The 25,248-nt window shown below is 34.4% G+C and overlaps 1 protein-coding gene across 7 annotated transcripts in view; it reads left to right on the plus strand.

Moving 5' to 3' along the window:
• triob (trio Rho guanine nucleotide exchange factor b) overlaps window positions 1–25,248 on the plus strand; it is a 279,189-nt gene that overhangs the window by 108,668 nt on the left and 145,273 nt on the right. For all 7 annotated transcript variants that reach the window (XM_056475717.1, XM_056475716.1, XM_056475711.1 and 4 more), the window contains 3 exons: window positions 4,759–5,247; window positions 7,573–7,695; window positions 24,539–24,730. In XM_056475717.1, the coding sequence (XP_056331692.1) occupies window positions 4,759–5,247; window positions 7,573–7,695; window positions 24,539–24,730 (804 nt within the window). The remainder of the gene's footprint in view (window positions 1–4,758; window positions 5,248–7,572; window positions 7,696–24,538; window positions 24,731–25,248) is intronic.

The following is a 25,248-nucleotide window of genomic DNA, read 5'->3' on the forward strand; positions in this document are numbered from 1 at the left end:
GCGATCCAGCAGTACATCCAAGATTGATTGGGTGAGGTAAAGCTGCTCTTGGGGGGAGGTGATGAGTATTTTGGTGACGGTTGATGACGTTTCACGAGGACACAAGAACGCAAGTACAGACAAGAACGCATTCTGAGAAACAATTGTCTTTGTTATGGCAACTTGACATAAACACATCATAACATGTCTTTGTCATAACAAAATGACATTACCAAGACAACATAACTTGTCATAAATTTGTCATAAACACAGTCTTTCATTTTTTTTGGTCAAAATTATTTTGTCATTAAAATTCCATTAAATGTCATTTGACTCTGTTATAAAATTATTTGACAAAGTATTGACACATTTACTAAGACATTATAATGACAAAAGCTATCAGAAATAAGTCATGACTCATTTATTATGACCTCATGCCAATCATGTTTATGACTGTTTTATGACAAAGTAATGTTCCCTTGTTATGTTGTATCTGTAAAATCATATTGTCGTGACAAAAACAAAGACAGGTTATGGTGTATTTGTTTATGTCAAGTTGTCATGAAGATATCTAAAAAAATGTCCCTTTTGCATTTTAAATGTCATTACTGTGTATGACACTTAACGACAGTTGTCATAAGCATGCATGAAATCTTCATTCATATTCACAATTATAAAGGTGTCATTACAGTCTTATGAACAACCCCTTCAAATAAAGTGTTCCCCTTATTTTTTTATTATTAATCCTAAAATCTATTATCTGATATTATAATGCCTTCTAGGGAAAGAAAAAAAAGAACTAGCACAGTCTACTATTTTTTACTAGAACATTTCATATATTGCTGGTGTGAAAGTGGAGCTGTCAATTACATCTGACCTATTTCTTCAAACAGCTGAGAGAAAGACGTGTGCAGTGTGTGTTATATTTAATCTGAAGGCTTAATCTCCCTGCGGAGGGTTCTTAAATTAACACATCCAGTGCAGCACCAGACTACAAAGTGTTATTACTCTGATTTATATGTAATCGAATCATAGAAAGTGTTTACATCTGCACTCCAGATATGAATTTGTTTACATATAAATGCTAAAATACTTTTAATTGCAACAATGTAATGAAGACTAAATTGTTTTGGCGATCTGATATCAGTCCACCACCAACTGTCAAGTGTCCCCTATCCCCTCATATGCCTGATGTTGTCTGTAATAACATGACCTGAGCTGCAATTCCTGGAATGTTTTTTTTTTGGCTTCTTTAAGTGAACCGTAAAGCGTAACCGATCCAGTAATCATCAAATTCTAAAGAGTCTTTCATTTTATTGTTGTTTTAAATGGCAACTGCTGTTTCAGTCACTGAAAAATCATGAACCAAACTCAAAACTGACTAAATATCCCACACGAAAAATAATCTCTAGCAATTTCTAGTATATCATGTAGTGTTTTAAGCCATACCAAAGACTGTAAAATACACGAGACTTGTCACTTTTATAGTTTTGAATGGGGAAAAGTGTAACGGTCAACGTGGCGAATGAAGCCCCGCCTTCTAGTACAGGAGCCAATCAGCGATCTCTATAGACTGACGAATCTCTGGACGAGGGGTTTAGATCACCCGCGAGTTTCTGCAGATTTTGTGCGATTAGAACCTTTAGAAATGAAACTAAAGAGACAGTTGTTGTTTAATTTTATTGGTAATTCTTATTATGAATTTTAATTGTAAGCTTGGCATGCAATTTTGGAGAGATTGATGTTTCCCCATTCAAACAGAATCCCTGAGAATACTGCCAGAGAGGCGTTTCAAAGAGGCCGCCGAATGAAATTACTTGCCTAAAAGGGACTTTGAGCATACTGACGTAAAATACAGTACTTGAATTAAAATATTGTGGTAAATCTGTTGTTCCTATGGTAAGGCAACAACTATAGTAATATAAGCAAATGACCCAATACTGTATTTTCTACAACTATTCGTGTATTAAACTATAATACACCAGAGTTTACTGTAGTAAAAACTATAGTAAACTACAGTATTTATTACACTTAATCAGTTCACTGTGTTTAAAACTACAAAATGCTGGAGCATTCCTTAACAAAGTGTTGGGGATGCTAAAAAGTATAGTGCAAAATACACTACTATAGTGTGGTTCCAAAACATGGTATTTACTGTAGTATTTTTCATGTGGAATTATTATAAGTTGCAGTGATGTGTTTTAGTTGTTGTAAAGACCACACACCATCTACGCATGGGCAAAAATGTATTCAAAATTACAAAATAAATACCTGTAGAAACCACATTAACCCTCTGAGTATGCAACCACATACACGCGTTTTGAGTTGTCTTCTCCTGATAACGCAGAAAAGAACTTAAATTACACTTTCAGTTTTGATTTCAGATAAGATCAATACATCAATCGAATCTGTTAGGTGTCTACTATTTTGTGTACACTCACAATAACAACAAAAGTGTGTGCTTTTGCAAAATATGTAAAACAAACACTGTTGGCATTCTTTCTTTCGTCTCTCAGTGAACTGTTTTTAGAAACACATCTCTAAAATGAACTGAAACTCCACGAAAAACAAAACACACATACATGAGACGTATATCTATAGAAAGATTGAAGTGTCTACTTTTAAATACAGCGAGTGCATGTTGAGTGCAAAAGTATTCTCATAACTTGCTAATATTTCAACCAAACCACTGCAGATCTGTTTAGATTGTGTTTGTTTTTTTTTGTTTTGTTTTTTTTTGGGAGGGGGGGGGGGTATTTTCTGGACTGGATAAGTCAGGGCTGTTCCTCTCTTTGGATTCATCTAAAATATTTTAATTTATATTCTAAAGATGAACTAAGGTGTTTGTAAAGACATGAGGGTGAGTAATTAAAAGCATAGTTTTAACTTTTGGACAAACTCTAAGTATATTTGCATCTGTCTAATCACAGAAGTCAAATATATAAAATATTACACTTTAAATATATAGTTTTTAACAATATAAATAAATGTAGTTTTGATCTTCATAACACAAATAAGGGGAAATATTTTAGATAAAATTTGAGAGCTCTCTCATCCTCCATAGACAGAAAGAGTCAAAGTGACATTTAAAGAATAGAAAAGGTACCAACAATTGATCAAAACATTCCATGTGACTTCAGGGTTTCAACTATAATCATATGAAGCTCCAAGATCTGTTTTGTGCAACTAAAAACCTGTAAAAACAAGTTTATCAATGTGTCCCATTTCAATTTAAGGTCTGTGTTTACAATATATGTTAATATGACATTTAGCGAAACACATTGTAATGTCTGAAGTAAACACACACCCTGAACCTGATGCAGGAGAAAAGATGTAGTCGAACAAAAACATATTTACAGTATTTGATTGTTGAATGTCACATCAGTGGTGGATTTAGGCATGGGCAATATGGCCATCTTGCTGGGGGCAGTACAGTGAGACAAAAAAAGTGCCCCAGTAAAAGCTTTGAGATAAGAATTACTTCATGCATGTGTATAGAGCGGTTATCCATGAATAAAGACATTAAGGGCTATTAACATTTGGCGTCTTTTGCACATGCAAGTTTGTTATTCTCTATGTACAACCGAAACAACGCTGGTCAAAACAAATTGATGCATGAGTCAGGGAGGTAAAAATTCTCAATTTTTTGTATTTTATAGAACTGTCATAATTAATATACATGCAAAAGTCTTACGATATTACTCCAGTTGTGTCTTTACATTGTTTTTCAGTTACATTTAGGATTGATTTATGTCATGTTTTAGAATAATAGCTGTATAGAAATAATAATAATAATAATAATAATAATAATAATAATAATAATAATAATAATAATAATAATAATAATAATAATAATAATAATAAAAACCAAATTTTTATATTTAGTAAAAATAAATAAATATATTTAAATGTATTTATAATAAATATTTTCAAATGTATATATTTAAAATATATATTTGAATATTTTAAATATATATGAACTCAACTACATAGTGTCTTTATTTCTTGGGGGATGGGGGAAGGGGGATGTTTGGGGTGATTTCACCCAGGGTGCCATTTAAACTAGAACTGCCACTGTGTCACATAGAATGTTTTGACAACGTTGTCGAACACCATTTGAACATCGCATTATCATTGCTGTATAGAGGATGAGCAAATGGTATCATATTGCTACGCTAAAGGTTGATTTACAGTATACTTTTGCATCAAGCTCATGTATATGCTCCAGGCACTGCCTTCGTGTAGTCGGATAGCCCTCACCGTGTATTATGCCTTCGCTGACGCGCACCTCTCAAAAAATGCAACTACACGTCGCAACGACAGGTAGTGCAAGCTCTGTGATTGGTCTGCTTTTTATCTGTGACGAGTGTGGGTAGGGCTGAGAGCTACGAGCCAGATGGAGAGAGTGTTTACTACTGTTGAGTTTCGTGAAGGAGCTCCAGATGTTTTGTGTTTACCTTATGATTAAAGTTTGTCCGCTGGTTCTCGCCTCTGAATGAGCGAGTTTGAGCTACTTGTACATTAAGGTAGCGTTCAGAAAAAACAAAACAACAGCGAAGAGTAATTTAACATAACCTACTGCCAGCTAGCGTTTTGGAAGTGTTATTACAGAGCAACATAAATAGCACGAAGAAGTATAAATGTATGGCTTTGTGCAAGGCATGCGCTGTGGGTCACAGCGATCGCTCGATGCAGAAGTATAAACCAGCCTTAAGAACAATATATAGCCTGTGTATTACATTCAGAATATGATCTAAACGTCCTTTTTTTCCCTTTCAGACCATCATGGTGTCCCTTGAGGGTTTGACCAAAGTGGTGGACCCATCCCAGCTGACACCAGACTTTGAAGGTAGTCTGGATTATGACCACGAGGAGTGGATTGAAGTTCGAGTGGCCTTCGAAGACTTCACAAGCAACGCAGCTCGCATACTAGCCCGGTTAGAAGAACTCCAGGACATGCTGTCCCAGCGGGAGCTGCCGTCCGACCTCGATGGGTCTCGGCGTGCTATGGAGGAACACGCTTCCCTCAAGAAAAAGGTTACTAAAGCCCCTGTGGAGGAGTTGGATACTGAAGGTCAGCACCTACTGCAGCGAATCCAGTGTGCGGATAAAGGAAGAGGAGACATCCAGGGTTTAGCTCCAAAAGTCCAGGCGCTCCTGGATAAACTTCACGGAACTCGCCAACATCTGCACCAAGCCTGGCACTTGCGCAAACTCAAACTGGACCAGTGCTTTCAGCTGCGACTCTTTCAGCAGGACGCAGAGAAGGTGTGAACATAAACAGGTGTCAAAAGTATCGAGTTTGGTACTGATAGGTACTGAAATTTTTAAATCGCCCATTTCCCGCTAACAACTGTTGAGCACATACTTAAACGTCGCTGATTGAAAGCCTCATAGATCAGCTGGTCTATCTCTGAGCTGACATGCGTGTGATTCGCTGATGGATTGACTGATCTACATGGCTTGGTACCAATTGGTACAGAATTCGATACTTTTGACAATACTACACTACAGTATATGTAAGGTCTATAACAGACATGTTTACAGTTTGAACCACAGAGTAATGCTTAGAAAGTAATGTTTATTTTATATAGCACATTTATTGTGAATGGTCATTCAATCAAATTGCTTTACAATCATAAGGAGGATCTCTCCACACCACCACTAGTGTGAAGCATCCACTTGGATGATGAGACGGCAGCCACAGGACAACGGCGCCAGTGCGCTCACCACACACCAGCTATTGGTGGAGTGGAGAGATGGTGATAGAGCCAATTCAGTGGATGGGGATGATTAGAAGGCCATAATCGGAAAGGGCCAATGGAGGGAATTTGGCCAGGACACCTGGGGTTACACCCCTTTTCTTTACGAGAAGTGCCATGGGATTTTTAATGACCACAGAGAGGCAGGACCTCGGTTTAAAGTCTCATCCAAAAGACAGAACCCACTGACAGTATAGTGTCCCCTTCACTTTTACTGGGGCATTAGGACTCACACAGACCACAGGTTGAGCGCCCCCTGCTGGCCTTACTAATACCATTTCCAACAGCAACCTAGTTTTTGTGGTCTCCCGTCCAGGTACTGACGGGCTCAAGGCCTGCTTAGCTTCAGCAAGTAACCGGTCTTGAGCTGCAGGGTGATATGGCTGTGGCTAGATGCAACAAAAATAATCATTTATTTCAGATTTATGCTTTAAAAAACATTGGGATAGCATTTCTATATCTACAGCTAAACTGTTTAGCCTACATTTATTCTAATGGCATTTAGTGTTGGAAAAGTTTATATAATGGAAAGTTTTGTAGCATTATTAACATTAGAATGAGATTTATTAAATTCACTTATTAAAAGTTTGTTTTTAAGCATCACAATGCAACCCTGAATGAGTAATTAATTTGAACCTTTATGTGTAACCACTAGCTTCAAAAAAATGTAATATGACTAATGCAAATATGCTAATATTCAAAATTCAATTGTTAATGTATTTTTAATGTAATTAATACTTTTGACAAGTATCGAGTTCGGTAGCAATTGCTACTGAAATTTTTAAAAACACCCATTTCCCGTTAATAATTGACTTCACTTCACCATCCTTCACCACTGTTTACCAAGTGCAAACACAGATACACGGAATTTGATACTTTTGACAACAAGTTACTTATTAAAAGTTTGTTTTTAAGCATCACAATGCAACCCCAAATGACTAATTAATTTTAACGTTTATGTGTAACCACTAACTTGTAACTAATTGGTCAGTAATTTGTGAATATAATTCAATTTAACATGATCAATGCAAATATGCTAGTATTCAAAGGTCTGTGTCAGTTATGTTCAGCAAGATTTATATTTGTATTTATTTGATCAAAAGATAGTAACACAATAATATTTTAAAGGTAATCTTCAGTAATAATTTGAATATGCTTAATAATCACTCAAGAAACATTTATTATTATTAATTATAATTTTTTCTTAAGAATTAAAAAACACACAGAAATATATACATACAGTTGAAGTCGGAATTATTAGCCCCCCTTTGAATTTCTTTTTCTTTTTTAAATATTTCCCAAATGATGTTTAACAGAGCAATGCAATTTTCACAGTATCTCTGATAATATTTTTTCTTCTGGAGAAAGTCTTATCTGTTTTATTTCGGCTAGAATAAAAGCAGTTAAAAAAAAAAAAAAAACATTTTAGGGTCAAAATTATTAGCCCCTTTAAGCTATATATTTTTTTCGATAGTCTACAAAGCAAACCATCGTTATACAATGACTTCCCTAATTACCCTAACCTGCCTTGTTAACCTTATTAACCTGGTTAAGCTTAAAAATTATTAACAGAATTAGTGACAAAAGGCAGCCCTGCCGGAGTCCAACATGCACTGGAAACAAGTCTGACTTATCACCAGCAATGCGAACCAGACACCTACTCTGTATTTCTTAAAAAATATATACAATAAAATGATTCTATATGGATAGGTACAATTTTATACGATCATTTGAAACAGAAAACAAACAGATTACTCAACATCTCAGCAAATGTGTTTTTTTTTAATCCATGTCTTCCATTTCAGTTCAGTTTTTTTTTTCTTCTCAACAGATGTTCGATTGGATTGTCCACAATAAAGGCCTGTTCCTGACCACCTACACCGAGATAGGAGCCAACCATCAGCACGTGATGGAGCTGCAGACACAACACAACCACTTTGCTATGAACTGCATGGTAAGACTGTATTCAGTGGCCCAGCAGTAATATTTGTCAGCACCTTAGGCATTAGAACAGTGATGTGTGTTACATCATTAAAATGATGTGCGTTTGTGCACGTGCCCCGACTCACTCATCCACGCAAGAATGAGTTTTCTGTTGTCATATAATAGTTTCAGGTTTATTTATTTCCTGCATAGCAATATCAGGATTGCATTATTACAGAAATGACACCCATGCGTAAATACAAAAAACAAATAAAAGCTAAATGAATCAAATAGAAAAGTACAAATACTGTACAACCCTTCTAATTGTATCCATATAAACCATAAACTCCTACTTCAAGCCATTCAAACATCACTTGGATCTCAAGATCAAAGATCAAAATGGTTAAAAACACATTTAGAAATACTACATGTTGAAAGCCCTTTAGTGTCCATGTTATTTTCATTAAACAGTGTATTGCCCAGAGGTGTAGAATAAGTATAGCGTTTTGTCCTTGTTTTGTAAAGTGTCTGATTTCTTTGCTTTCTGAGGAGCCGACTAATTTTTCCTCTTGTTGGAGGAAGTAGATCACAAAGAGGATGATCACTCTGTGCATTACTGCATTCATTTAATTTAATTTTTAATTTAATTTAGTTTTAATTTATTTATTTGTATGACTATTTATTATTTTATTTAATATATTTATTACATTTTTTTAATTAACTTATTTTATTATAATTCATAATTCTGTTTTATTCTATATGTTTATTTTATTTTATTTTCTTATTTATTTTATTTTACTATATTTGTTTTTTAAAATTACATTTTTATTATTTTATTTTATATATTTATTAATTTTTTTATTAATTTATTTTATGTTATTATTTATAGTTTTATTTCTATATATTTATTTTATTTTGGTTTCTTATTTAATTTATTTTACTATATTACTTTATTGTTTTTAATTTTAAATTTAATAAATTTTTATCATTATTTATTTATTGTTGTATTTTATATATTTATTTATTTATTGTTTAAATGTATTTATAATATTTTATTATTATTTATTATTTTATTTTATATTTTTATTTTATTTTCTTATATCATTTTCTTATTTATTTTATTTTTTATTTTATCTTGTTTTTTGTTTCACATTTTTTATTTAATTTTATATTTAATTAAATTAATTTATTCATTTTAAATTAAATTACATTTTTATTTTATATATTTTATATTTAATTTATTTGACTATTTATTTAATAAAAATTTTAAATGTAAATTTTATTTATTTTATTTTAGTTTCAACATATTTGGAGGGAATGTAATGCCACTGTAGAATAGTGACAAGGACATTATCCTGTGTGTGTGTGTGTGTGTGTGTGTGTGTGTGTGTGTGTGTGTGCGTGCGTGCGTGCGTGCGTGCGTGCGTGCGTGCGTGCGTGCGTGTGTGTGCGAGCGGTGCGACCACTGCAGACTTGTTAATCACCCCCAGTAGGTTTCAAAGGGAGAGAGTTTCACCAGAACAAAACAAACATAAAAAAAACTGCATAGCGTCAGTCACAGATTTTCCATCTCTGTGATCTCATCTGCCATCTGCCCATCCATATCTAACCATAACTGTTGTTCAGCCAATCAGAAGTGTCTACGTGCATTGTGACCTCTGCATGCAAATGTCCAGTAGAGTTTAAAATGCGTTCCCTTTTTCACTCATTAAGAATTGTGGGTCACACTTTACAATTAGTTAATGTAAGTTTACTAAGATAAACTAATAATGAATAAAAAGCGTTTACAGCATTTACATAGTTACTAGTGCAGAATTTACTAATTAGAACCTGCTTAATAGCACTCAAAATGGACATTTTTCACAAAAATGACATACATGCCTTGACATATATGTTTGCATAAGCAAAATATGATTTGATTCCAGTGAAGTATAAAATCACAGAAATATGTAGGAAAATAATAGTGTGAAAAAAATGTATCAGTTTTGAAAGTAGGTCTGCAGAAGACCAAAAGTTATTATTTGGCTCAGTCAGTTACATTGATTCACTTCAGTGACAGTGTGATGTTGCAAAATTGATCTGTTAAGAAATACAATTCAGCTTTAAAGCAGCTTTTTACAGAAGTAAAAAGGTGTCATTGTTCAGCTCAGTTCATTTCAGGCTTTTTGCATTCTTATTCATTAGTTTTTGAACAGTTTTGGATTCTTTTTAGACATACAGATTGTTGAATTTTTTTATAACATTAATGCATAATTTTTTCACTAGTAGATTTAAGTGGATTTAAATTAAATTGATTAATGAAATTATTTATTATTTTGAATATATTCATATTATTATAATTATTATCATTATTATTATTTGCAGAAGCAGAGGCATTAGCTCTGCTCGCTCTACATATTACTTATTATCATTTTTGTTTGGAATGTAGCATGTTTTTAAGTTTGTTTTGCATCTTTGCAAATTAATGGAACCAAACTTGAAAAGAGAGTTTGAAAATGCACATTAAAAAAACACTATATATTGGGTACACCTTACTAGTACTGGTTTGACCGTCCTTATGCCTTTAGAACTCCCTTAATCCTTTGTGGCATATATGCTCTATTGGATTGAGATCTGGTGACTGTGGAGGCCATTTGAGTACAGTGAACTTATTGTCATGTTCAAGAAACCAGTCTGAGATGATTTGTGTTTTTATGACATGGCGTGTTATCCTTGTGGAATAGCCATCAGAGTACACTGTGATCATAAAGAGATGACATGGTCAGCAACAATATTCAGGTAGGCTGTGGCATTGACACAATGCTTAATTGGTACTAATGGACCCAAAGTGAGAAAAATGCCCCCCAAACCATTACACCACCACCAGCCTGAACCAGGAGGCAGGATGGATCCATGCTTTCATGTGGTTGATGCCAAATTCTGACCCTACAGCAGCTGAAGTCGATACTCATTAGACCAGACAACGTTTAACCAATCTTCTATTTTCCTATTTTGGTGAGCCTGTGTGAATTGTAGACTCAGTTTCCAGACGTGTTGTGCGTTCAGAGACGCTCTTCTGCATAGCTCGGTTGTAACGAGTGGTTATTTGAGTTACTGTTGCCTTTCTATCAGCTTGAATCGGTCTGGCCATTTCTTTTTTTCGGACCATTCTCTGTAAACCCTAGAGATGGCTGTGCATGAAAATCCCAGTAGATCAGCAGTTTCTGAAATACTCAGACCAGTCCGTCTGGCACCAACAACCAGTTCTAAGTCACTTAAATCACCTTTTTTCCCCATTTTGATGCTCGGTTTGAACTGCAGCAGATCGCCTTGACCATGTCTACATGCCTAAATGCATTGAGTTGCTGCCATGTGATTGACTGATTAGAAATTTACATTAACGAGCAGTTGAACAGGTGTACCTAATAAAGTGGCTAGTGAATGTATATACAGTATATACAATATACAGTGGATAAAGTGTACTAATTTTAGATTTATTAAGCATTTGTGAATCCAGACCTCTTTTAAATTACACTAAATGTTCATGAGGTCCTTGCTTTAAATAGTATTAATTATATTAAATATTATAATAGGAATTCAAAAACCATTAAAACAACAACAACAACAACAACAACAATAATAATAATAATAATAATAATAATAATAATAATAATAATAGTTGTTGTTGTTATTACTATTATTATAATTATATAATTAAAAGTTTTAAATTATATAAAAAATTAAGAAAGCAATCAAATTAGATATGAAAGCAAGATAATGTAGCTCTGGATACACAAGAAAAACTATAACTATAAAACGTGTTATGTAGGTTTTGAGAAGTCAAATATAAAAAAATTTGTATAAATATATAATAAGTTCAATATATATTTTTTAAATATATAAATGTATATGAGTCAAATATTAGATTGATGCATTATGTTCTCAAACTTTCAATATAAAAATCATTTTAAAGGTTACAACCTTTTACCAGTAACTAGGATGTTTTGACTAGGTTGTTATCGTGCTCTTTGTTGGCCCTTTGTTAGTGTGTTAGCTTTGGCTGAGTGTGCTAAAATCACAGCTCCAGCTCACCCCTTCTCACATTGTGCACAACTTAGCAGATGAAATGCTTTGTCAACTGTTTGCTTTGGGTTAGCCTAAATGCCGGGCAGCCGGGGGCACTGCAGTCACCTCCTCAGGAAGTCCTAGGAGCCTTACTTCCTGTCTGATATTAGGCGTGAACGGATTTAAACACTTTTTGTTAAGGTAAACTTTGTAACTTTTGGCCCCCCAGTGGTTAATAAATAAAACTAAATGTGTCATGTAGAGAAGAAGATGCTTTTGATTACACTTTGTGCACATTGTGTTAAAAAACAAACAAACAAAAAAACAAATCTGGTGTGCATTTTGGGCGACACAGTGGCTCAGTGGTGTGAGAGTGAATGCTGAGAGTGTATTCATTTTGGCTTTAGTGAATTATTAAACAAATTATTAATAACTAATAAAAACTTTTTTTAGCTCTGTAAAAAGTTTTGTATGTAGGGCTACAGTCAAAAAATTTATATTAGAGCCATGGCTGCGGCGAGTCGGCAATCCTGTGTCTAAAATGAAATTTTCCTCATCAGTAAACAATAATCATAAGCGGAACATTGTATTAGATTTTAGCAAACACAAATGTGACATTGTTGATGATTATTTTTTTGATGATGATGATGGTGATGATGATGATCAGACCTGAAGCCACGCCTCACTCAACTGAACAAAATATGGAGAAAACACCTTCATCAAGTAGAAACAATCTCGCAGGCGTCGAGTCCTCCATTCTGAAAGGACCTTAATGCATCACTTTTGTGCGTGGATGAATATAACTTCATTTGCTTGTATCCAATTATATTTACATATAACCAATTTGCAGGAGTCCTGCGGATAACCGCATGGACCCGAAGTCACCATCACATCTTGTCCCGCACCGCTCTGTTGCACTGTTTGAAATAATTTAGTCCTCAGAGCCTATTTAGCAGCCAGAAGGAATATTTTTCATATTAAAAGGAGTTTTATTCAGTGTTAAAGGCTAATAATGTGAGTTTGAATACCATTTTACATGACATTTATTGCAATATACTGAAAGTAGATACTCATATACTCACCTCAGATCTTGAAAATAAAATTATAATACTGTTTGAAATTGAACTTTAGAACTGGAAAAGCCAACACATATCAGCGATTCAGCATGTACATTTAATAATGCTACTGTATATGTTTATTATGTATTAATTAGATTATAACCGTACCATTTCGTTGGGGTGCAGTAAGTGCACTATTCTGTGTTTCTGAATGGCTGTATTTAAATTTCTGTCGTGTTTCATCTGGTGCAAACAGCCAAATAGCTTGTCAATATATAAATATATTTATATTTTTTACTAATTATTAACCACCTCATGTGGAACTCTGAATCTGCGTCTCATTTTGGAGTCTGCTACTGTCCACCAGAGGTCACATTTCGGTTGTGGATGCACACTTTAAGAGCCTTCCTGACTGAATGAATGAAATACACAGTTTTCCACAAAGGTAACCTGGGGTGCTGAAATATAATTGGCTAAACTGGCAGTGGGCAGGACCAAAGAACCAAAACAAACACAGCATTCTGGCACATAACGCACATTTTTTAAAGCAAAATAATTGACTAGCATTTTTTTCCAGATAAACAATAATGTTCTCTTAGCATGTTTCTTAAATATCTGCAAACACATTATAGTATTTTTATGCTTAAAAGAGTCAAAAACGTACATACATCACCTTTAATAATGTCCCAGAGTAAAACAACAGTATGGTTTGGAAGATGAATTCTCAATGTTCTCACTCCCTTAATTAATTAGTTTGTTCTGGGGTATCAAGTCTTCTTTAAACGTGTTTGTAACATCAGCTCATTATTGTGTGATAAAGGAAATAACGCACATATTGAGTGAATCTTTTAAATACTTTGTCCGGAATTACTTTTCTCTGACGTTAAGATAACTGGAAACAGACTTCTAAAAACCTTTTAGTTCTTTTTTAAGTAATCAATAATAATCAGTGCTGGTAGCTTACCCCAACAAAGAGGAAATCCAATTGAATTGCCTGCAGATATTTTGGCATTTGCCACAATCATTGACAGCAGTCCAATATGCGATTTATGCAGACGTCAATGACCAGTGCATTGCAAACTGAGGGCCTAGTTGTATCCTTTCTTAATAGACACGCTTAAGCAGCTATGCCATGGAGTTCCAGGGGTAATGTCACCTGAGCGGAACGTTACGCTTGTCAGGTTGTAAATGAACTCAGCCCCCACTCTCTTATAAAAGGCAACGTGTGGAAAACACCCCCTGGCTTTTTTTTTTTTTTACACATGGCTGGGTAATCTCCTATCATGCTGGTGTATTGATTAGTCCCAGAGGTTTCCAGAGGAAGATATAATGTTCCAGGCATTTCTTGATCGTCCTGAATTTAGAAGAGTAAAGGGATTTTGCATGATAATAATATTAACCCTGTGTTTTAAAGGGGTAGTTCACTCAAAAATTTACTGTTGAACACAAAAGATGATCTTTTGAATAAAGCTGTAATAGGGCTGTGCGATTTGGGGAAAATATCTAATTGCAGTTTCTTTTTTTCAATTAATAATTTTTTTAAGCATATTGCGATTTCAATTTAATTTGCGATTCAATTTTTTAGTCAAGCTTCAGCCTGATAATCTGTATCATAGCTTCTTACTGCTAAACTGCAGTGTGTTCGTTAAAAAAGGAACTGAAAAGATAATAACTTAAACATCAAATCTGTTGAAGACGTCCAATAGATTAATAGGTACCGGAAAAGAGGTGGGGTAATCACCAGAATGGAGAAGTTCCAGAGTAAAATATGATACACCGGTGTTTTGGAATATGGAAAAAGTGTATCTGATTGGGCAGTTTAAAAAAAAATGTAACTTGTTCCATCACCATACTGGTAGATCTGTCTCTGTGGGATAGCAACGTAATTAATATAAATGAGATCCGAGGCGATGACTCATCACAGATAATCTGTTGTGGGGGGCAGTGTGATTTACTTCGATTTACTTTATCACCAGAATAGGGAAGTCCGAGAGTAAAATGAGAAAATATGATAAACTGGTGTTTTGGAAAATGGAAAAACTGTCTTTCGCTGTTTTCATCTATTTTTATTTGTTTCTATTTTGTTTATACTTGTCTTTTTTATTCCTGTTTATGTAAAGTATTTTGAATTGCCACTGTGTATGAAATGTGCTATATAAACAAACTTGCCTTGCCTTAAACATTTATTCAAATTTGTATTTTAAATATTCAGAAAAGAAACACAAATTTTTCTCTAGAGCCACAAATAAAATGACCTTTCTGTGAACAAGTTGAACTCAAATTAAGGAGACAGTTTAGCTTATAAAAAAAAAAAAATAAATAAAAATACAGAACACCCAGCAAACTAACATGGCTGAAACAACTCTGATGTATTTTGTTGTTGCTTGCTACTACTGTAGGTTGAGTGCCAGTGGCAATACTTTCAGTTGACTTTTTAGCAAGACAGTCCTCATGTGTGGTGTTTTTAGGTGTTGGTTGTTGTATTTCCTCGTGCTGTGGCAGCAGTTCTAACAGACTACCTGTTTTTGTTTAGTGTCTGTGAAACCAAAATATTCCCATATTAACGATGTCCTGATATTCTTTGATAAGAATTCATCTATTAATGCTTCTGAAGTGGCAGACACCATCATCCCACTTGTCCCTGCTTTTCTGTTTGTTTGTTTGTTTGTTTTTTGTGAGTGTTCTGCATAGTTCGGTTGCACAATTCTGATTGGGCAGAACGAAAATGTGCTCACTCAATTGGCTAAATTGCATTTATACTTCTGCATGCTGTTGGTGTTGCTCTGCACACACTTTCGAAACGCTAGGGGGCAGTAGGTTTAAATGCTCCTCTGTGTCAGATATCTGTGTCAGAGAGCTTGCAATATGCGTCATTGCGATGTGTAGTTACATTTTTTGAAAGTTGCGCATCTGTGACGGCGTCAACCAGGGTGAGGGCTATGCGACCGCGTTCAGGTTGCGACAGAGCATACACGTGCGCTTGACACTGAAGTATAAATCAGCCTTTACACATTGATATTTGGTTGATATTGGGTTGGACGTTGGACATTAACGTCGGCCTGACGTTGAGTTCTGACATCAAACAGATACAATAAAATGCAACGTCCCCACAACGTTGGGGTACAACGTTAATCCGACATCATGTTGATGTCCTGTGCCTGCTGGAAGTTAAAATAACACAGTTCTCGAGTTTATTTTGTTAGCTTAATTGTTTTATGTTCAATCCACCTTGTCCATTTGTAAAAAAACTAATAAGTTGACTTAATTGTGTATTAAAGTCAATGGTTTCCAGATTTCTTCAAAATGCCTTTTTTTTGTTGTTGTTCAGTAAAAAAGAAAGGTTCAAACATGCTTGGAACAAGTAAAGAATGAGTAAACCATGACAGAATATTCTGTTTTGGGTGAACTATCCCTTTAAATGTGTCTATAGGAGTGTAGGGTAGACTGTTGTTGCGCAACTCTTTCTGTTTGAGACTTCAGGCTCCTGTACTGCTATAAAGTGGTTATTTTATATGAGGAAGGCTTTTGTTCTGTGGTATGTGTGTCTTGGCTGCGTTGAGGTCCTGTAATGTGAGCTGTGTAAATACAGGTAGAGCGCTTCCTTAGTCTGTACCCAAGTGACTTGACATTTCAGTGTCCTTTCCTTTCCTTTATTTTCCTTTTCTCTTTTCTTTTCTTTTCTTTTCTTTTCCTTTCTTTTCTTTTTATGGGTCAGATAATGCCTGATGGAGCTGCAAAAGTTATTTATATACAAATATAGCTACTGTTTGCACAAAAAAAATAAATAAATAAATGAAAAATTATATTTAATATTTAAAGTATTCGCTAAACCAAAAATTCTGTCATTAGTTATCGTCATCTCGTTCCAATCCGCTAAAAGAATGGGAACTTGACGCTAGTGAAAACAATTACAATGTTTACCCAACAGGTGGCGACAAACAACCATAAAAACCATGTCACTGAATAGGTTTTCAAAAATGATCCACCTATAATGAAACAGGAAATTTTATGTGTGAATTGTTGAATCATTGATTGAAAATAAATATGTTAATAAATGTTGTACAAGATGTTACATCTCTATTTAGCATTATCAGCAACAGTAGCAAAGATCATATTTCGTATTGAAATACTTTTCTTTTTTAGCTGGTTCTTTCTTGATTTTCATTTTAGTTAAAACTACAGCTTCTCAGTTCTGTTTGTTTAAACCAATGTTTTTTTTGCAGTAATATTTTTGTATAAATGGAAAGCAAATGGCTTTGTGATCCATTACACCACTAGTTGCCTGTAGAAAATGTGCACCCTGATCAGAAGTGGAATCATAGGCAAACAATGTTGCTTTTTACAATTGTTTTGGTGCACAGGACTGTTCTTGGAGCTTCATATGGTTACAGTTAAACCAATGAACCAAAGACTATAGAATACACAGGACGTGTCACTCATGTAGTTTTGAATGGGTAAAAGTGTAACAGTCAATATGGTGAATGAAGCCTCGCCTACTAGTACAGGAGCCAATCATCGATCGCTATAGACCTACATTTCTCCGGGGGACCAGGTGTGTGCTTTTACGAACAGTTTTGTGGTTAACAAACACACTGGAATCTCAGCCAATACTTGCTTCACAGACATAAGAAATATATCCACATAAAGCTTGAAATCTGTACTATTAAATGACGAACACGTTTTTAAACGAACACAAGGTACAGTCCATACTGTCAAACGCACGTCACATGTCAGCAACTACTCAAACGCCTACAAACTTGTAAACAAAGAATCGCTTTCATTTCTGGAGAAGACTAAGTTGTGGATTACTTTAGAAGACCAGTGCGATCAGACAGTCATTGTTCAGAGGATGATAATGTGTAGAACGGCCATAAATGAGGTTGGTGTCGGGATGTCTTTCCTTTCGAGTGCGCATGCGCATTAACTAAGGCAACCTGAGAATATGCAAATTTTGTTTGATTCTATCACAAGGATGAGATGTAAACAGATCCAATTGCAAGTAAAATTTTATTCACTGAATTGCTCGGTACAATATTCAAGGAACAAAAGCTGACAGCAACTCCGGTAGCATGGGACGCAAGATAACTCATAAGTCTCGGGGAACAGCAGAACGAGACCTGAAAGACAGGAACAAACATGAACGACTGAATGCTGAAAGGTGAGAAACAGAGTCATTTAGGGCCCTTTCATACACCTGGCACAATAAGGCACAAGACGTGTTTCTATGAAGTAATGCTAGTTTCAGAAAAGCGCAACACAAATTTTCCCATTTTCCACCACGTTGTTTAAATAGCAAATCCATTTGCGCCACTTTGTGGACTCATGAGTGTTTCAGTCTAGATAAGAGGTGTGTTAAGGTGCATTGTTGGCGCGTTGCTTTTTTGAGGAACCAAAATAGACTGCGCAACAGAACAGCTGAAAGCAGTTCCAAAGTCCAGCGCAGAGCGCGTTAGTTGTGCGCCTCCCTTACACACAGGATGTACAGCAATGCACAAATATCAATAAAGGAATAAAATATTACAAAATAATTATTTTCTATACAAATATAAAAGCCACTGCCTTCATGCCTTCTTCATATCGGGGAGCTTTTTCAGTTTATTCATAACAATTTGCTTTTATATAATTTTATTATTAGTAGTAGCATTGTTTATCATATGCATATTTATAATTGTTTTATTAAAAACATGCTTAGATTTGTCTACCTGTCAGGTTGTGGACCATATGGGGCATGGCATGTGTATTTGGATATAACTCAGTTGTTTGAACACACTTTATTATTACTGTTCATTTATTCGTTTGCTGGAAATTAGAACTGAATTTAGAAATAGTTGTGAAATCAATCTTTGTGCTTGAGAAGCAAAATTAATTATGTAGGCTAATGGATGTCTGGCGTACAACACGTTTCCTTATCCATAAAAGAGAGTGAAAGTGAAAGTAAAGAATAAGTTGGCTCATTCTCGCGCTGCAGATGCACTGTTCAACTGTTTTTTCACTAGTGAAGCATTCAGTTTTTCCACTTACAAAGTTTGCCATGTGAATAGCAAATGCACTATGGGGCAACGCAACTGACTCTTTAAGGGAATGGGAGATGATGGTTTATTCTCAAAACACACCTATAACTCATTAAGAGAATAAGCTCAACCCTGTTAGACTATGCAACGTGGCACAGAGCGGATTTTTTCGTCCTTAAAATAGCAAAAGTGGATTTTGACATGGCCTTAATGCTTTTGCTCCATGCGCTTTAGACTTTGTGCCTAGATCGCTAAAATAGAACCCTTAGAAACTTATGAGACAGTTGTTGTTTAATTTTATTGTTGATTCCAAATATATTATGTAATTGTAAGCTTGGCTAGCAGTTCGAAGAATTTGATGTTTCCCCATTCAGACAGAATACCGGAGCTGCCCGAGATGCATTTCAGAGATGGCCGCTGAGTGAAATGACTTGCCTTAAAGCGACTTTGACTGAACTTGATTCCTTGTCTGGTCTTTGAACGTCTCTGGAATGTTGCTGTCCAGATAGCTCTTGGATTTCATCTAAACTATCTTTATTGAGTTCTGAAGATGAATGAAGGTCTCGGAATTGGAATTACATGAGCAATTAATAACTGAATTTTATTTTTTTGGGAGTCAACTAATCCTTTAACTGTTTTAACTTTGGTCTTTGTTTTGTAAATTTGTTTAGCTTTTATGAAATGACATTACCACCTATTATATTTAGCATGCGTTTAGCCTGAGTTTACTGACATTGGTTTGATTTACATGGAAATTAGATACCAGAAATTCTTAATTATTTCCACGATGTGATCCACAAGGCCTGTGATGCATAATGGTGGGGATTTGTGTTTACTGGTGCGTGTCTATCTTATTCAGGCAGCTCTGAAAGCAAGCTCAGGGTGAGTGCTATACAGTGATCCTATTTGTACTCTGATTTCATGTCCTATCTACATCTGCAGGCGGGATTATTTAGAAATGGTTAGAAATATTTCCATTTGACAACAGATTCAGTGTGTTCATAGAATCAGTGTTGATATGAAGAGTTCAGATGCTGACATTTTCTTCTTAAATGAGCATTTTTCTCAGGCTCCTGTGTGTACTGTAGGTTTGGTAATTTCATATTTATGGGAAGCAATATGTTCTTCTTGTTGCATTTAGAGTGAAATAATAGAACAGAAAAATAGGAGGCTGAATTAAAAAAAGCTAATTTCAGATGACGCTTAAGAGTTTTTTTGCATTGGAATTCTTCATATACACTGAAGTGGTTGCAAAAAAATTATATAGGCTGGATTTAAACAAATTCATTTCAGTACTGTTCAACATAATTTGTTTGTTAGTAAATTAGTAAGCTCAATGCATATTTTTTTTCAGTGTGTGTATATATATATATATATATATATATATATATATATATATATATATATATATATATATATATATATATATATATATAAGTATATATATAAAAATGTAACGTTCAGGAAACACACTAGTCAGATGGATCCAATTGCAAGTAAAATTTAATGAATGAATCAGAATGCTCAGTGAGCAACCACACAAAAACATCCAGTCTCGGAAGAGGAAGTAGTAAGAAGTAGTAGAGTCCAAGAGATAAACAGATCAGGGTTCCTGACAAAAACACAGAGAGACTATAAACAAGTGTAACGAACTGACAATGAAGCACGTAACAACGCTTCTTAAATAGAAGAAGCTAAGTGCCAACAGCTGGGCTGAAGCCAGATCAGCTGATCCTAGTGGTGAGTCACGTGATCACAACACACAACAGAAATACAAAACAATCCCACGTGACATGACAGAAAGAGCGTATGCATCATCAACCGTGACAATAAAGTGTCCCATTAGTGACAATATACAGCCATATCGCACTGCTATTCATGTGATATTACATTTATACAACAGTTTGATGGCATAATTGTGTATATAAAAAAGAAAATCAAACACTGAGTCTAAAAACACTTTTGGATGAGGAACTACTTCCCCCATTCGTTCATATCTGCAGCTGACGTCAGAACAGCAGAAACCGTTGCTACTTCACTCATTGAGTCAATGTTTTTATTACAGTGTTGACCAGATCGTAAAAAAAGACATAATTTTTATTTGAACTGAAATGACAAATAATACAGAAAATACACTCATCGGCCACTTTATTAGGTACACCTTACTAGTACCGGGTTGGACCCTTTTTTTGCCTTCAGAACTCCCTTAATCCTTCATGGCATAGATTCAACAAGATACTGGAAACAACTGTGCCACGTTCAAAGTCACTTAAATCACCTTTCTTCCCCATCGTCTTAACCATGTCTACATGTCTAAATGCTGATTGGAAATTTGCGTTGGACAGTTGGACAGGTGTACCTAATGATGTGGCTGGTGAGTGTAGATCGTTCATGCAAATGTTAATTTCAACTTCATTCTAGAATTACACACAATGTAAAAAAAAAAATTATTGCTGCTTTAAATTTTTGAGTTGAATCAAATTATCTTTTCTAGTCATCTTGACTTACATTAATCAAACTGGCTAAAATATGAAGTTAAACTTTGTATAACAAAAAAATGTGAACTTTTTTTTAAATAAGTTAAAGTAACATAAATTGTTGATAATTTTTTATAATAATTGAAGCTGAATGTATGATTTAGCAGGCAAAGACAGTTAAAATAAGTGTAGTGGGAGCCTTTAAGTCATATTTCATTACAGAATGTCCCTAAATACACATACAAATAATTATTGTTGTTTTAAACTGTTTTGTTGTATTTGAAAAATAATAGTTTGATATTGGAGATGCAAATATGCTGATATACATACAGTACATTGAAGTCAGAATTATTAGCCCCCTTTGAATTTTTTTTCTTTTTTTTTTTTATATTTCCCAAATTATGTTTAACAGAGCAATGAAATTTTCACAGTATGTCTGATAATAATTTTTGTTCTAGAGAAAGTCTTACTTGTTTTATTTCAGCTAAAATAAAAGCAGTTTTGAATTTTTATGAACCATTTTAAAATCAAGATTATTAGCCCCTTTAAGCGATTTATTTATTTATTTATTTTTTCGATAGTCAACAGAACAAACCATCCTTATACAATAACTTGCCTGATTACCCTAACATGCCTAGTTAACCTTATTAACCTAGTTAAGCCTTTAAATGTCACTTTAAGCTGTATAGAAGTGTCTTGAAAAATATCTAGTAAAATATTATATACTGTCATCATGACAAAGATAAAGTAAATCAGTTATTAGAAATGAGTTATTAAAACTATTATTTTTAGAAATGTGTTGGAAAAATCTGCTCTCCGTTAAACAGAAATTGGGGAAAAAATAAACTGGAGGGCTGATAATTCAAGGGGGCTAATAATTCTGACTTCAACTGGATATGCTTATAAGCTTCTAAAATTGGGAGACTTACAGTACTATTAAAAATTATTGAATTAGTCGCCATTGAATTTTGCACCCGTCACTTATTGAAGTTTATTAGAACTAGGTTGTTTGTGCGTTTGCATATGCATGTGACTGTTATTGCTCCAGGTTTTCACGTGCACGGACATTACTGCTGGAGTTTATTATTCCACACAGGCCGATAACAAACCCCCATCAGGTTTTCATCTGACATCTCACTGTGTATTGATCCTGTACCCTTTTGAATGCCTCTGGGCTGTGTAATTAGCCCCATGTGAGGAAACAGCATGGTAACCAGAGCTCTGCTACTCTTGTGCACAAGACTTTAGTTCCCTTAAGAACACACATTCACTTCAGACACTCCCATGAACGATTATGAACGATTCATATCCGTAATTACTGATCATGATAACAGATACTTTCTCTGAATATGTTTTTGCAGGTGAAACCAAAACTTTAGGTTAAAATTAAATAAGGTGGAGCTTTTTTAGGCCTTACAAGGTTAAATATTTGGTGTTATTTGGTATGTTTTATATATTTTTTATTGTAAACGGTATTTTACTGTTAATCGAACATACGAAAAAGTGGACTAAATTGGCACAAATAACTTCTAATAACTTCTGACTGAAAGGAATAAGTTGAAAAGAACAAACTAATAAGTTGGAAATAAGAAAACAGAATGTCACATTGTGTGTTCTATATATTTATATCATAAATTGTATTTTACTGTAAATTCAACATGCAAAAAATTGAACTAAATTGACAAAAATCACTGCTAATTACTTTCATCAGACGCGGCACGTGCGAACAAATCGCGATATTTGCGCGTAAATAGACGCATGAACATTTTGAGTTTACTCGCTTCATTGGCGCGTCAAATTCGCTTCATTCACGTGTCAAATACACTTCACAATACAAGCAGATGCGTGTCATGGGCAGGGCTTCTGTCTGCCCGGTGACTCTTGCTAAATGGCTAACATGGATTTTATTAAGAGAGTAGCTGTGCTTTATGTGCTTTAGGAAGGCTGAAAACAATGTAGATTCATTTGGCGCCGTGTCTGAGTCCACTAGATACTTTCAGAAGCGCACCCAGCTCTGTAAGTTCATAAACTCCTCCAGAAACTTTACCTGGATGTTGGAGGCTTTCAATGGTGCTTCAGACTGAGCCGAGCTCAGTTTGATGAACTGTTGGCAAGAGGATTTCCCCTCAGGACACCAATGACAGGCACTACATCTCAATCACTCCCCTATAATAGCAAGCTCATGATTGGTTAATGCGACGCGAATGTCTGCTGAAGTTCAGATTTTCCAACTAGAGCGATTCGCGCAACTCGTGCCACAGGATGGCGCTTCAACGTGTCTGATGTGAACACAACATTAAAGTCTTATAAGAAATACGTTGAAATGTACAAACTAATATGATGAAATTAATAAATCAAAATGTCACTTTTTTAAAATATATTTTTAAGGTAAATTATATTTTACTGTGAATTAAACATGCAAAAAGTGAACTAAACTAGCAAAAATCACTTCTAATAATGTCTGACTGAAAGTCTAATAAGGAATAAGTTGAAAATTACAAACTAATTTGTTGGAAATACTAAATCAGAATGTCATTTTGTTTGTTTTATATATTTTTATGGTAAATTGTATTTTACTGTATATTAAACATGCAAAAAAGTGAGCTAAATTGGCAAAAATTCATTTCTTATAACATCTAACTGAAAGGAATAAGTTGAAAATGACAAAATAATGTGTAAAAAACACTAAATTAGAATGTCACTTTGTATGTTTTATATATTTATGTGGTAAATTAAACATGCAAAACTAAACTAAATTGGCAAAAATCACTTCTAATAACTTCTGACTGAAAGTCTAATAAGAAATAAGTTGAAAATTATGAACTAATATGTTGAAAATAATAAATCAGAATGTCACTTTTAATTTAAATAAGCAAACACAACTTATTTTAATTGAGTATTTCAGTGATTTTTAACAATTATTATTAAATGTATCCGTGTTGTCATTTATGTCAAATATTAATATTATTACTTCAATCCTATTACTTCAATCGGAATACTATAAACCAATACAATACAAGGGTTATTTGCTTTGTATCACTATTTACTGTAAATTGTAACAATGATTATTAGTTATATGTTGATTCATGGAATATGTCTTTTTTAAATTTTTTTTGAAAATAGCATGTCATATCAGCAGTTTGTCATCTGTTATCAATAGTTTTGATTTTAAGAGCTGTAGCATTGTACTGCTTTGTTTTTTTGCTATGCTGATACAGCAAACTTTACAAAAAAAGCATTCAATGACGCAGTAAATACATCACTTTGTTTTTGGTGTCTTGCAGAATGTGTATGTGAACATCAGTCGGATTATGTCAGTGGGGAACAGGCTGCTGGAGTCAGGTCACTACGCGACCCAGCAGATTCAGCAGATCTCGGGTCAGCTGGAGCAAGAGTGGAAAGCATTCGCCGCTGCACTGGACGAGAGAAGCACACTATTGGAAATGTCTGCTAACTTCCACCAGAAAACTGACCAGGTGAGGCCTATATGTGTGACTGTATGTTCTGATATACTGGATGAACAAACAAACAAATGCATAATGTTTTTTAATTATTAATAATAAGAGTTATGAGATAAAATGTATGATCATAAAGCTGTGGGAAAAGATAAGAGACCAATTCTCAGGTTGCTTTAGATTTTCTACATATATTAGGTACTGTATGGCTTTGAGTCAAATTGTATTTATCTTATATACCCTCAAAAAATAATACCTACTTAATTAAAATGAACGGAAACATCACAATTCTTAGATTTTTTGGGGGACAACTTAATTGTTTTGAGTTAAATCCACTTCTAATTTGATCAATTTGTGTTGGGACAGCATAAAGGAATTGAGTGGAACCCTGCATTTTTTTAAAGTGTAGTCTGATAACATTTCTCCCAAATTTCACAAATGTGTGTACTTGTATATGTGGTTTACAAGGACACAAAATTGTATAATGACATGGCTATGACCTAGTTGTACTCTATTAAAGGGACAGTTCACCAAAAAAA

This window comes from Danio aesculapii, chromosome 16, assembly GCF_903798145.1.
Source record: "Danio aesculapii chromosome 16, fDanAes4.1, whole genome shotgun sequence".
Classification (NCBI taxonomy): Eukaryota; Metazoa; Chordata; class Actinopteri; order Cypriniformes; family Danionidae; genus Danio; species Danio aesculapii.